The sequence below is a fragment of the Paroedura picta genome, chromosome 18 (assembly GCF_049243985.1).
Source record: "Paroedura picta isolate Pp20150507F chromosome 18, Ppicta_v3.0, whole genome shotgun sequence".
Classification (NCBI taxonomy): Eukaryota; Metazoa; Chordata; class Lepidosauria; order Squamata; family Gekkonidae; genus Paroedura; species Paroedura picta.
The window spans coordinates 8,768,313-8,781,773 of NC_135386.1; the positions used below are offsets into that span (position 1 = coordinate 8,768,313).

The 13,461-nt window shown below is 45.2% G+C and overlaps 1 protein-coding gene across 3 annotated transcripts in view; it reads left to right on the forward strand.

The window, feature by feature from the left end:
- Nucleotides 1–13,461, forward strand: part of PDE8A (phosphodiesterase 8A) — a 110,605-nt gene that overhangs the window by 21,538 nt on the left and 75,606 nt on the right. Inside the window, exon 1 of one of the 3 annotated variants that reach the window (XM_077317469.1) lies at nucleotides 353–648. The exons of the other annotated variants lie outside the window; for them this stretch is intronic. Coding sequence (XP_077173584.1) covers nucleotides 526–648 — 123 coding nt within the window. The 5' untranslated portion in view covers nucleotides 353–525. Of the gene's footprint in view, nucleotides 1–352; nucleotides 649–13,461 lie in introns of those variants that run through there. 3 annotated transcript variants of the gene reach the window in all.

Consider the following 13,461-nt stretch of genomic DNA (forward strand, 5'->3'; position numbering starts at 1 on the left):
GGCCATCTGACATTAACTGAGCTATTTGTTCCCAAAAGTTAAGAACAAGATCACATTTCAACCACATGGGATACAAGTCTATCTTCTCACTTCTCACTGGTTTTGCAGGGGGGTCATAAGCAACACAGGGGTTATTGTGGCTCCGTTTCTAGATGCAGCATGTAGAACAAGGATGTCAGCAATTTAGATGATCACAGATCTATTCTCGATCTGTGTCTTCTCCCTTCTTAGTCAATGGGTCACTTTGGATTTGCTAGCTGTGGCTGGTACCTGGGCAAATGAATCTAGAAGGAGAATGTTAGGGAGGTTGCTTAGCAACCACAGATTACTTGGGGATGGGATTTAGCCATTGCTAAGCAACCACCACATATGAATCCTCCCTTTTTGCCAGTCACTGGCTTCTTGTTGGAACTGGACCATCACATCCTTGGAGGGGACTCCTCCTTAAGTGGGAGGTGTGTCTCACATCGTTTTGTAACAACCAGCGAAATTTGGGCTGTGGGCCTTGAATGATTTCACCGGCCGATGCCATGTTTTGCTGGGTGTCCTCTGAGGTCCATTTGTACTTGTTTGAGAGCGGGGTTGAACCTGTTGGTTCACGTGAGATTGTTTCTGGAGATGACGAGGAAAAGTGAAGAAGGGACAGAGGTAAGCCTCCCTTTACAGGGAGAACTAAAGTCAGAATTGTCCATGACCAAGTGGGACCTAGAGGTCTTTTGGTGTCACCTAAAATAGACCTGTCTCTTGAACTTACGATGCGGGAATTAGCAATTTTAAGAGACTTTATGCTTTGTGAGAGGTGACAACAACAAAATGCTCCACCATTTGATGTGAGGAGAGGACCTAGCCAGAAATCTCAGGAAATGGCTAAAAACGAATAAAAAGGATTTTTTTTAATTGAAAAACAAAATTAAACATTCATCCACAGAACTAATCAATCACACAGAGGAAAATAAAGAGTTGAGGGGATGCAAAAGCAGGTTGATAAAAGAATTTGATAGCTACAGTCCAATGTGCAGAGTTCCGTTGGGAGTCTATGAACCAGTGTGATGCTGGGAGAATCCAGTCTTTGGACATCCCCACCAAGCCCCCATCCTTCCCCAAACTTTGCCCCCAAATTCTGCAAGCCAGAGTTGGCAACCTTAACTGGAGAAGATGCTCTGCTGTGGAGCATCATAAGTAGTTCTTGTCTTAGGAAGTTGTAATCTGCTCCTCAGAGGGCAGCCGGACGTTTGACTGTCTTCTTCAGTTACGTTCAAAGGCAGTAGCTTCAAAGTTGTTTAACATTTAATTAGAAAGCTAAGTTGCCCCAGAGGTTCCCCTTTCCCTTGCTCAAACAGAGATGGCCTCCAGGTATTTAAATAAGTTGACTTTAGTTAACTGAAAGCTTCCTTCATGTGATTAGGCAGGGATTTCGAACTAGGCCTCTCTCACATACACACTTCTCTTGTACCCAGGCGAAATACCTGCTGCTCCTAGAAAGTCAACAGCCCTGACATGAAAAGCCAGTTCTCTGGCCCCTGCAAATATGGTCAAGATGTCTGCGGGTTGAGTGTGCTTGTTTGTACGTGTGGCTGATTTTAGCTCGAGCCTTCTCCCTCAAGATTGTGTGTTCTGTGTCAGTCTCATGCAGTTCTAACAAAAAATGACATTCTGTAGCCAGACCCTGGTTTTTTTTTTGATGAGTCACTTGGCTGGGTGGAAAGCCAAGATATGTACCCTTCAGCGACATGGAGAAACCACAGATGTTTTATGGCAAACAGCAGAGGGATCGCTGCAATTTGAGAGGGTTTGTCAATAGACCGTGCCATACGGATTTCTTGGCCTTAAATAACGTGCAGTTGATGCTAATTAGTCCCCCCCCCACACCAAAAAATGAGATATTTAGACATTAAGGCACGAGGAAGCAAAAATACATCACACTCCTTGAGATCCGTCATTGAGAAAACAGCTCGTGGTTGAATCCACTCAAGAATCCATCTACGCATGAAAGATGAAAAACGATACCAGGTATTGTTTTTTCAGGATACTGTGAAACATGTTTTAACAGAGCGGCAAAACTGTCTTTTATGTGAACGCATTTCCTTGTCACAGTTTATTTATCTAAAAATGTTTACATCCTATGTCTTGACTGCATGATGCTCACGGCTTCTGGAAACGTCATTTCCGACAGTATCTACGCAAGATAGGCAAGTCGGTTAGAACTATAGGACAAGTTAGAACAGATGACGTTCCCATAATACTGGATATTGTAAAATAGTAATGAAAGGAAGGCTTTAAACTAGTGCCTGACTCTAGGAAAATAGACGCCCAATAGAAAGAAAGTTTCAAAGCTCATCCAGGCATCATCCCAAAAAATACATATTCTGACTGAGCAGTAATATCAAGGCTCTCTCAGCCTCACCTGCCTCACAGGCAGAGGAAAGGGAAGGAGATTGGAAGCTGCTTTGAGACCCCTTCAGGTAGAGAAAACGCAGCATATAAGAACCAACTCTTCTTCTTCAGTAATATTAGGGCTCTCTCCTACCTCACAGGGTGTCTGTTGTGGGGAGAGGAAAGGGAAGGAGATTGTAAGCCGCTTTGAGACTCCTTCTGGTAGGGAAAAAGCGGCATATAAGAACCAACTTCTTCTTCTTCTTCTTCTTCTTCTTCTTCTTCTTCTTCTTCTTCTTCTTCTTCTTCTTCTTCTTCTTCTTCAACAGTTTTTTTTACCCCACCAGTCCAAACTCACTCTGATTAATTTAAAGCCCAAGACTGCAGTTGAGCGCAGTACATTTAACGAGGTGATATTGATGCATTAAGAGTTTATTTCCAGGTGTGTAAAAAATTAAAAGTTCCTTTGTAAAACCCGAGCTCTAAAAACCTTAAGAATTAGGAAAGGGGCTAGCTAGATAAACACGAGCCGTTGAGGGGAGGGGGGAGATGTTGCTTGCTGTAAACGTACATGCCATTGGTTTCCAGATGAATAGGGCCCTTGCTTTGGGATATGTCCAGCAGGGAAATATTTGAGGTTTGGAAAGCTGTCAAAGTCTTGGATGGATTTTAGATCTTAGTTCACTGGCAGACTGACCCTTGCTGGGCAGGGCAGGGTGGGAGGGACGGCACGAACCACTGCTAGTTACCATGCCTTTTATATGTTGTACTTCCCTCCTTAAAAAGCCCAATTCTGCAACTTGATTTGGACTCCTGTATACCTCGTAGTGTAGCTTTATTTGCGATAGCTGCAATGGAAATTGGGAACAGGGATGCGGGATCTTATTTGGTTAAATTCTTTGTCATTGATCGCAGCGGTGATTTTATATTGCCTCTTGAAACTGTCTAGTTTGCTTTGTCATTGGGGTGACTGGTTGTTTGTTTGTGTGTTTGCAATGGCCTTTGGCTGCATGCAATGCATTTCACTGAGCTGCATTATTTTCATCACCCGGTGGTGCTTTACTCATTTTGCATTAATTCTGCCCCTGTGGATCATGAGCCAAACAATCCATGGAAAGGCCAAAAGCTCAGTTCCATGGGAATCCTATTCTACAACCCTTTTGGCGACACAAGACATTGCCCACAGACTTTCAGCTGGGACTAGAAACATAATATATATATATATATATATTTAAATATATATATATATATATTTAAAAATAAAGGTATCATAAAGTCTTACAGTGGCAGCTGAAGCATATAAAAATTGAAACAGGAGGTGTAATTGTTTTTATGATGTACGGCATTACAATTGATTGCATCGTAAATATATATTTTATGTTTATGGTTTTACAGTCCTCAGTCAAAAATAAATTTACTCCCCTGCAGTAATCGTGGAGATTTACTTAAGTTCTAAAGATGCTTGAGTCCGAGTTGTAAAATACGCTATCGAGTCCCCGATCCACTGTCCCTCACTCTATTTATTTATTTTATTTCTCAGGGTGGTTTACAACAGGGGTAGTCAACCTGTGGTCCTCCAGATGTCCATGGACTACAAGTCCCATGAGCCCCTGACAGCGTTTGCAAACGCTGGCAGGGGCTCATGGGAATTGTAGTCCATGGACATCTGGAGGACCACAGGTTGACTACCCCTGGTTTGCGCCATTGTTAAAATACAGAGATCTTTATTTATTTACTTTCAAATTTATATGCTGGCCTTTCCTGAGGGCTCAGGGTGGCTTATAACATGTTCAGTCCCACAGGGCCCTGAGCTCCCTCAGAAGAGCATTCTCCCAGACTGGAACCAGGGCTGAAAAAGCCCTGACCCTGGTTGAGGTTATTTTGTTTTCTCTGGAAATCCTGAGCAGATTGTGTGTTTGATCATAAGGTTCTTTGGGGGGGGGGGGCGTAACGGAGAAGGCCGTCCCGCAGGTACGAAAGTCCAGTCCGTTTAGGACCTTAAAAGGTCAGCACCAAAACCTTGAACCTGATTGGGTCTTCAACCTGGAGCCAGCGCAGGCAGGGTCTCAAACCCTGTTTGTCATCTTCTTGTCACTTTGGGTCCATTAGCATTGCCAGCTCTGAACTGGGAAATACCTGGAGATTTTTTGGGGAAAGTAAAGGCTGAGGAGGGCAGGTTTTGGGGAGAATAGGGATCTCACCAGTAATAATTGCTGTAATAGCAGGACAACTCCAGGCCCCAATTGAAGAAGAAGGAGAAGGAGAAGGAGAAGGAGAAGGAGAAGGAGAAGGAGAAGGAGAAGGAGAAGGAGAAGGAGAAGAAGAAGAAGAAGAAGAAGAAGAAGAAGAAGAAGAAGAAGAAGAAGAAGAAGAAGAAGAGGTGGTGCTTGATGGACTCATGGAAGTAATCTTTAAAGTGCAGAGCTCAGTCCCCCTGGTGAAAAGGCTGCTTTGGAGAGGGGAATCTATGACATTACACTCCACTAATGCCTCTCCTCTCTCCCCAAACCCTGTCCTCACCGGTCTCTTCCCTAAATCTCCAGGAATTTCCCAGCCCAGAGTTGGCAAGCTTATACCTTGGGGATGTGGGAAGATGCAGCACATTTGTAGCGTCTCCCCCACAAGAGGCGGAAGGGCTCTTCATGTGCTCATCCCGAAGTCTCACTCTCATAACTGCTCCTTGGTGTGGTAGACGTGCGTTAGTCTTATGAAATAGCCAGCGATAATTGATATAATGAATCACGCAGGTAGCCTGGTGTGGTGGATTAAGTGTTCCTAAGTGTGCAATCCAATCTGACAGCAACTGGCACCAGATTGATGCTGGATGTGAACTTCGCATTCCTTCTGCAACCTGGACAGCTTTACTTATTCCCTTCAGGGGGCTTAAGACAAAACAATTAGGGCAAATTGTTTGGTTGCAAGCAAATGAGAGACTTGCCCGACTACCTCTGCCTAACTTGAGCAGGAGTTGAAAACCATTTGAATGCAACAGTTTCCTTGGGGTTTTTTTTAGCTCTCTCTCTGTCTCTGTGTATGTGATTGTGTGTGTGTTTTTCGGGGGCAGGGAGAACACCTTCCGTTGCTGCAAAAATTAACGTTGAAAATTTGTTCAGCAAGTAAACAAATGTCCAGGCAAATAATATTTTCTGCTGGGCACACTTTTGGAGGAATCCTTTATTCTGGCACCTTTTTAAAAGCCCGGAATAAAAACAGTGATTTTTCCTTCATCCTAAATTGTGTTCCCCCCCTGGCTGATTTCCTTATTGCTTGGGAGTCATATCCCGAGCGATCAAACTAGATGAACAAATGTGGGAATTCTTCTTCCTGCAAACTAAATGCCGTTGTCAGTTGTTGTCTCAGAGGGCTATCCCTGTTTACGTAACATGTATTTTTTTGTTTAACCCGCCCATCTGCTCCGAAAGGAGAGCCCAGGGTGGCTTGCGGTAAAACAGATGAAGCGCTGTTCTTTTGTCACGGCGTGATTAAATTAATATATGAAATTGTAATTAAAAGCAGCAAATATATGAAGAGCGGCACCAAGCAGCCGCCAATTTAAAATTGTGTGCATGTGTGTGTGTGAGTTTGGCCATCAAATCACTTCCTGCTTATGGTGACCATATGAATTAATAACCTCCAGAACATCCGGTGGTTAACAGCCTGGCTCAGGTCTTGCAGATTGTCGCTTCTTTTATCTACACAATCCATCCCATGTTGAATTTTTTCCTAGTATTATTGTCTTTTCCGGTTATTTCTGTTTTCTTCTAATGTGACTAAAATATAATAACCTCAGTATGGACATTTTAGCTTTTGAGGGCAGCCTTTCTTAACTTTTTTACCTCTGAGAAACCCCCAGAAGTGGTGCAGTTGTGCAGAATATGCTTGGGAAGCAGGGCTGTGGACACGCCCACCTGGGGCCCCTCCCCTTCCCACCCCCTCCAGGCCCATCATTGGTCACTTTGGGAGGTGGGGGGAGGGGAAATGGGTCAACATGACCATATACGGTCATATCACCCAAAAACTGTTTGACAAATTTTAAAAATATATTTAAAAATTAATGAAGTACCACCCATTTGGGAAACCAGAGCTGTCAAGAAACTCCTTGGTTCATGAAACCCTGGTTGAGAAAGACTTTTCTAGGGAGAGTTCAAGCTGATCTAGAACCCACTTGATTGTCCTTTTGGCAATCCATGCTAGCTATAAAGCTCTCTTCCAGCAGCGCATTTCAAGTGGATTAACTTGCCTTCCTGTAAGCTTTCTTCATGGTTCAACTTTCATAGCCGTATGTAGTAATTATCTTGTACAAATTATCTTGGCAAACACATCCTTAAGAGGAAGGATCTTTTTCTGATTCCTTCAGGATTGCTCTTCCCAGTCTCATTCACCTTTCTATTTCTTGGTCTCAGTCTCCCTTTTGGTTGATGATGGAGTCAAGCAATAGAAAACCTTGAACAATTTCAATTTCTTCATTGTCAACTTGAAAGTTGTGTAATTCCTTTATAGCATGCTTTCTCAGCTGTGTTGTGAAAACCTTGAGGGCTGTAGAAGGGTTTCCCGAACGGGTGGGCGTTAATTAATTTTTTAATTTGTTAAACATTTATCGGGTGATATGGCCATATATAAGAGCCTCTTGTGGCGCAGAGTGGTAAGGCAGCAGACATGCAGTCCGAAGCTGTCTGCCCATGAGGCTGGGAGTTCGATCCCAGCAGCCAGCTCAAGGTCGACTCAGCCTTCCATCCTTCTGAGGTCGATAAAATGAGGACCCAGCTTGCTGGGGGGTAAATGGTATTGACTGGGGAAGGCACTGGCAAACCACCCCGTATTGAGTCTGCCATGAAAACGCTAGAGGGCGTCACCCCAAGGGTCAGACATGACCCGGTGCTTGCACAGGGGATACCTTTACCTTATGGCCATATATGGTCATGTCATCCTGCCCCTCCCTCCCAAAATGGCCAACAATGAGCTTGGAAGGGGTGGGGAGGGGAGGGGCTGTGTATACACATCTATGCTTCCCAGCCATATCCTGCCCAATCTGGGGTTTCTCAAAGCCTGAAGGATATGTCAGGCGTTTCTCAATGGTAAAGAAGTTGGGAAAGGGTGCCTTATAGACATTATACTTTTGCCATCTTGATGTCCAGCAGTTATCCTGCTTCGCCACTTTCTTCTTAATCCTCGTCGTTTCAAGTCTTCTCTATTTCTTGCCTGCGAGACGGGTCATCCGTGTATCTCAGATTGTCAATGGACCTTCTAACACCCTTGCGCCATTACCATCGGTGACTTTTTCGGCAGGCGTAAAGGTCCAACACCTTTGCCAGTTGAAAACCACTCTCTTGCTCCATATTCTGTCCTAACACATGCCTCTTTCGCAGAGTGTAGGTTGCTCATCAGTATAAAGAACAGGGGGAAAAAAACACCACAATAAAATCATGCTATTAAAAATCCGGGCTATCCTGATCTCATGAGCTCTTGGAAGCTAAGCGACATTAGCATTCGATGGGAGGCCACCAAGGAGTCCAGGATTGCTGAATATCTGAATATCTCCTGCCTTGGAAACTCTTCCGGTTGCCATAAGTTGGCTGGTGGCACATTCCACCATGCAACACCGGAGCAGTCTCATAAAACAGAAGTTGTCAACCTGTGGTCCTCCAGATGTCCATGGACTACAATTCCCATGAGCCCCTGCCAGCAAACGCTGGCAGGGGCTCATGGGAATTGTAGCCCATGGACATCTGGAGGACCACAGGTTGACTACCCCAGTCGTAAAAGACATATCGCGCACACTATGCATGTTTGCCGTGGATCTTCTGCACATCCTAGCTTTTTCAGTGGCACACACTGTGCATAACCATACATGGGTCTCTCACTTGTGTATTTTGTCTGGTAACACACCGAGCTTGCTAGAGCAGCTCTTTCTGTCCTTGCTTTGTACTCTCCATGGCTTCATCCCTGTGTCTTGGGAACCGTGACCCTTTCAAAGAGGCTCTGACGGAACTGCAGCCAACCTGACCCCAAACCATCTCCTAAAGATAACAAAAGCAAATTTATCTTTTGAAGCTGCTGCACTAGCTAAGTGCTCATTTCCTTTCTAAGTCTTACATTAAAGGGGCAAAGGCAGGGGGCCAGATGAGGGTCGGATGTTGTGTGTCCCAGCAACTGCTTTGGCAGAGAGACAAATCAGGCCCCACATTTTGCACTATTTTGGAAGGATTTCCATGACTTCTGATTGTTGTTTCAGTATCAGCTGTATTTACGTTCTTCCTCTCAGTGGCCTCTGGTTTGCCTCCCCTTCCCCTTCTTGCTCTGCTTTCCTCGCCACCCTAAACTTTGCTTTTGTAACTTTACTGCAGTCGCCAGGCTGTGGCTCTTCAGGTGTCCTGGCAGGGGCTCATGGTAATTGTAGTCAATGGACAGCTGGAGAGCCATTACCTGGCCACCCCCGAATAATTGCAACATGTTTTGCATGGGACTTCCGTGAAGACAGTCCAGAAACTGCGACTTCTTCAGAATGCAGCTGCTCGATCATTATCATCTTGCCTGTTTTTAAAACCATGACACTGGCTACCAGTTACACCAGGGGTAGTCAAACCGCGGCCCTCCAGATGTCCATGGACTACAATTCCCAGGAGCCCCTGCCAGCGAATGCTGGCAGGGGCTCCTGGGAATTGTAGTCCATGGGCATCTGGAGGGCCGCAGTTTGACTACCCCTGATTACACAGTCTGGGGTTCTCATAGTAGAAAGTCTGTTGTTTCCCATATATCTCTGTTATTATCCTCCCACTTGGAGGGCACCTACTGGAGCCTGTCCTTGGGAGCTCCAAAAAATTTGAGGAGGGGGTTGTCCTTTGGAGTTTTTAGGGTACATTGAGCTTTTATGGAGCTCGAGCTGTAGGCATTTCTTTGGTGGTGGGTTAGCATTTAAAGCTGCCTCCCTTTATTTATTTCTCCTACATATACCGCCCACCCGCCTTGGACTAGCCATCTTGGAACAGCGGAGTGCCCAACATCCTCCATTCTACAATAAATGTATAAAATATCATAAAATCAATCTATGATTAATTTAAAGTGAAAATTATTGCTTGCAGCTGGAGCATTAGTCAGAACTCTCTTTGGTCACTGGCGGCCAATCTGGAGGAGTCAGGGGGAAGGGGGGGGTATGAGAGGGGAGGGGCCCAGTTAGATGTAACTCTGGTTGGTCTCAACCTGGCAGAAGAGGCCTGGCAGAAGAGCTCCACCTTGCAGGTCCTGCAGAACTTAGGAAGTCCCGTCATGGCCTGATTTGGGGTACTTCATTCCACCAGGTGGAATGCCCTGAGAAAGCCCTGGATGTGGTTGAGGCCAAGTGTATTTCCTTGGGGCCAGAGATCTTCAATGGGTTAATATTACTTGATCGTAGTGTTCTCTACAATCCCTTCTGCCTACCCACTCACAATCCTAAATTCACAAAATCAGCATTTCTGTTAGATGGCTATCTAGCCTCTGTTTAAAAACATCCAAAGGAGAACCCACCACCTCCTGAAGAAGCCCATTCCACTGAGGAACCGCTCTGACTGTCAGGAACTTCTTCCGGATGTTTAGACCTTCCTCCTGAACCTATAGCCCCTTTCAGCTTCCTCCCCTTTTGATCCCTGATTTCTTACCCCTCCCCAGCTTGTTCACAACTCTCCATATTCTGTAAGACCAGGGAGCATGTCGCCATAGTCTGACAACGACAGGGACTTTCCTTTCAGCCCACCCCCATGCAATATTAATTCACAAATCTCTCTAGATTTGGACCGGAAATCTCTTGCTTAACATTTGGAAGCTCTTGACATTTTTCTGTTGGGGGGAAGGGGTTTGCATGCAAGCTTCAAAAATTATTCCATTGCTTCCGGGCAGGAAATGCCATCAAGGACGTAATTTGCTCAGCCATTAAAAATTGAAGGAATTAAAAGAAGGCATGAATCAGTATGGTTGATGTAGGAATCATAGAATGTCATTTCGCCGGAGAGTGATAACTGATATCTTGGCTACATCTGGGAAGAATATGCAAAATACAGTATTTGCTGGTGTATAAGACTACTTTCCCCCCCTGAAAAATATGCCTCCAAGTGGGGGGGGGGTCGTCCTATACGCCGGGTGCATTTCAGTTGGGATAGACATAGCTGCCCATAGTGGCCCATAGTACTGTAATGTAATGTAACAAACTATATTTTGAGTGGAAATATTGGGGGGCCGTCTTATACGCCCAGTTGTCTTATACACCGGCAAATACGGTAAATTTTATGGTAAACTCTGGAGTGTCCATGTTTGTACAAACCAAACCAAACCAAACCAAAGGTCTAATTATGGTTGCTTGGGAAATATCTGGAGACTTATGGGGTGCAGCCAGGAGTGGGTGGGATTTGGGGAGGGACCTAACTGGAGTATAAAGGAGGATGGGCCAAATATGGGACCTCCATGGTGTTGCTGTGAGGATCATGGCCACTGCATTCCGGACCAGCTGTGGTTTCCGGATCAAGGTTAAGGGCAAGCCTGCGTAGGGCGAGTTGCAGAAGTCCAGTCTAGAGGTGACTGTCGCGTGGAACACTGTGGCTGGGTGTTCCTGGGCCAAGTAGGGCGCTAGTAGTTTGGCTTCAGTCAGCGTGAGTCATCTGAAGTTACTCAGTGTACTCTCCAAAGACGGCCAAGGGGCCTCTGGTTCACGTTCTGTGTCTAAAGTTGGAAGGAGGTCATGGCGGAGCGTCGAGATTCTGTCTGCACAATGACTCACGGATGCCTCACGGCTGATGTCCAATTGGTTATTGTTTTGGTGCCCTTTCTCCAGGGCAGTAAGAGACCAGGCTATCCTGAATAATTGCGCTGGGCGTGAGTTAGCAGACACAATTGTGGTTGAGTAAACTTTGTGTTTTACTGACTTCACCGCCAACTCATAGGCTCTTAACTACATTCTATAAAATGCTCTATCAGCTTCGACATGAGTCTTCCTCCAGACTCTCTCTCCAGTTCCTGTTTCTTCTTATGGAGCTCCCCGGTGTACCAAGGAGCCCATTTGAGATGGGGGCGGAGAGGACGTTGAGGAGCTATTTAATCGATGGCGACCAGCATTCTATTGTGCCGGTTGTTGACCAGACCATTTAGAGGAAACATTAATCAGTAGCAATAAAAAGGCAATAAAACAATTAAACAAAGTGGCAGTATCCATTACCTACATTGGTTATTATCTTACCACCCAAAATTAGTCACTGCTGGTAAGTCATCTCTTTCTGGCTCCTTCCTCCACCCAAAATAAAGTCAACTCTTAGAGGCTGCGAAGTCACACCAGACAAGACATCAGGCATTCTGTGACCGGGGTACCCAAACATTTTTATCTTTGTAAAGGAACTTTGCTTGTGGTTCAGATCAAGTCTAAAAAAAGCATTTCTCTCATTTCAAAAGCAAAAATATCGTGGATGTGTTTTCCGATAGGGAAAACTGAAAAAAAACAGTCTTCTGAGAGAAAAGATTGGTTTCATTCTGATTTTTTTCTGGAACTCTTCCCCTCCCCATCAGAAAATTATTTACATATATATATATGTTACATAGATCTTGTGGTGCATTGATCAGAAACCTAGAAATGACCTTTTGCTGATGGCTCTGTTGCTGGCAGTTGAGAGCCAGAGTTGGGTAATTGCTAGAATATTAAGCTTGGACCAGGAAGATCACAATTCAAATATTCATATTTGTTCAGCTATGAAATTTTGTGGATGATCTAGGGTCAGCCCCTCTCTCTGAGCCTGTTGTAGTGAGAGAGGCAGCTTGGTGTAGTGGTTTGGAGTGTGTACTTCTAATATGGCGAGCCAGGTTTGATTCCTCACTCCCCCACATGCAGCCAGCTGGGTGACCTTGGGCTCCCCACAGCACCGATAAAGCTGTTCTGACCGAGCAGGAATATCAGGGCTCTCTCAGCCTCACCTCCCTCACAGGGTGTCTGTTGTGGGGAGAGGAAAGGAAGGCAAATGTAAGCCGCTTTGAGTCTCCTTCGGGTCTCCTTCGGGTAGAGAAAAGCGGCATATAAAAACCAACTCTTCTTCTTCTCCAGTAATATCAGGGCTCTCTCATCCTCCTCTCCCTCACAGAGTACCTGTTGTGGGGAGAGGTAAGGGAAGGTGATTGTAAGCCGCTTTGAAACTCCCTCGGGTAGAAAAAAGTGGCATATAAGAACTAACTCTTCTTCTTTTCCTTCTCTGGTTGTTGGGAGGACAGCGTGCTGGGGAGAACCTGAGTTCCTTGGAGGAAGACTAGAATACAAATATAAAATAAGAAACCCACATAGCCGCTGGCTAATGTGTAGGTCGGAGAGACGCTGCTACTGAGAAAGTCATGGGTTTTCATCAGCTGGAGGGGAAGTTCCCCTTTCCCCAAAAGAGCCTTCTTTTTTGGCCTGGTGTTTTGCAAATGAGATATTTCCTAATGACCACTCAGGAAAGATCTAACCCGCAGCTGGAAAGAATTCTTTTGAAATATTTCAGTCCCCGGCCAGCCGTGTTGTTCAGCGAAGAATGTGTTTTCCGCGGCCTGAATAATGCCAGTGCTGTAACGCAGCCCAGCGACGCTCCGTTTTGCTTACATCATTTACAAATTAGGCCTCCAAACAAAAACGCTTTAAAGCAAAGCGCAGCCAAGTGATCAAAATTCAAACAAAGTGGGATGGACCATCGACACGTCCTCGAAATGAAAACAGGGATGCACTTTAAATGTCCCAATTCTCAGAATCAGTATCAGCCGTTGCGTTTCTTCACCCTTTGTTGCCCCAACCAGCTGTTATAAGGGGAGAGCCGATATGGAAAGTACCATCATACCAATATACAGATAAACATTAAAAAGAGGCACGGGGCAGGCTTCCATAGCATGTTTCCTTGTCTTTGATAACACATTATACATTGACTCTTTAATACTGGACGATAAACTTGATCCAAACTAGGGTTGGGTGCTTCGGCATCCGAAGTGGCCAAACCTTGACAAATGTTCTTTAGAATCATAGAATCATAGAGTCAGAAGGGGCCACACAGGCCATCTAGTCCAACCCCCTGCTCAATGTTCATACAATCACAGAATCATAGAGTTGGAAGGGGC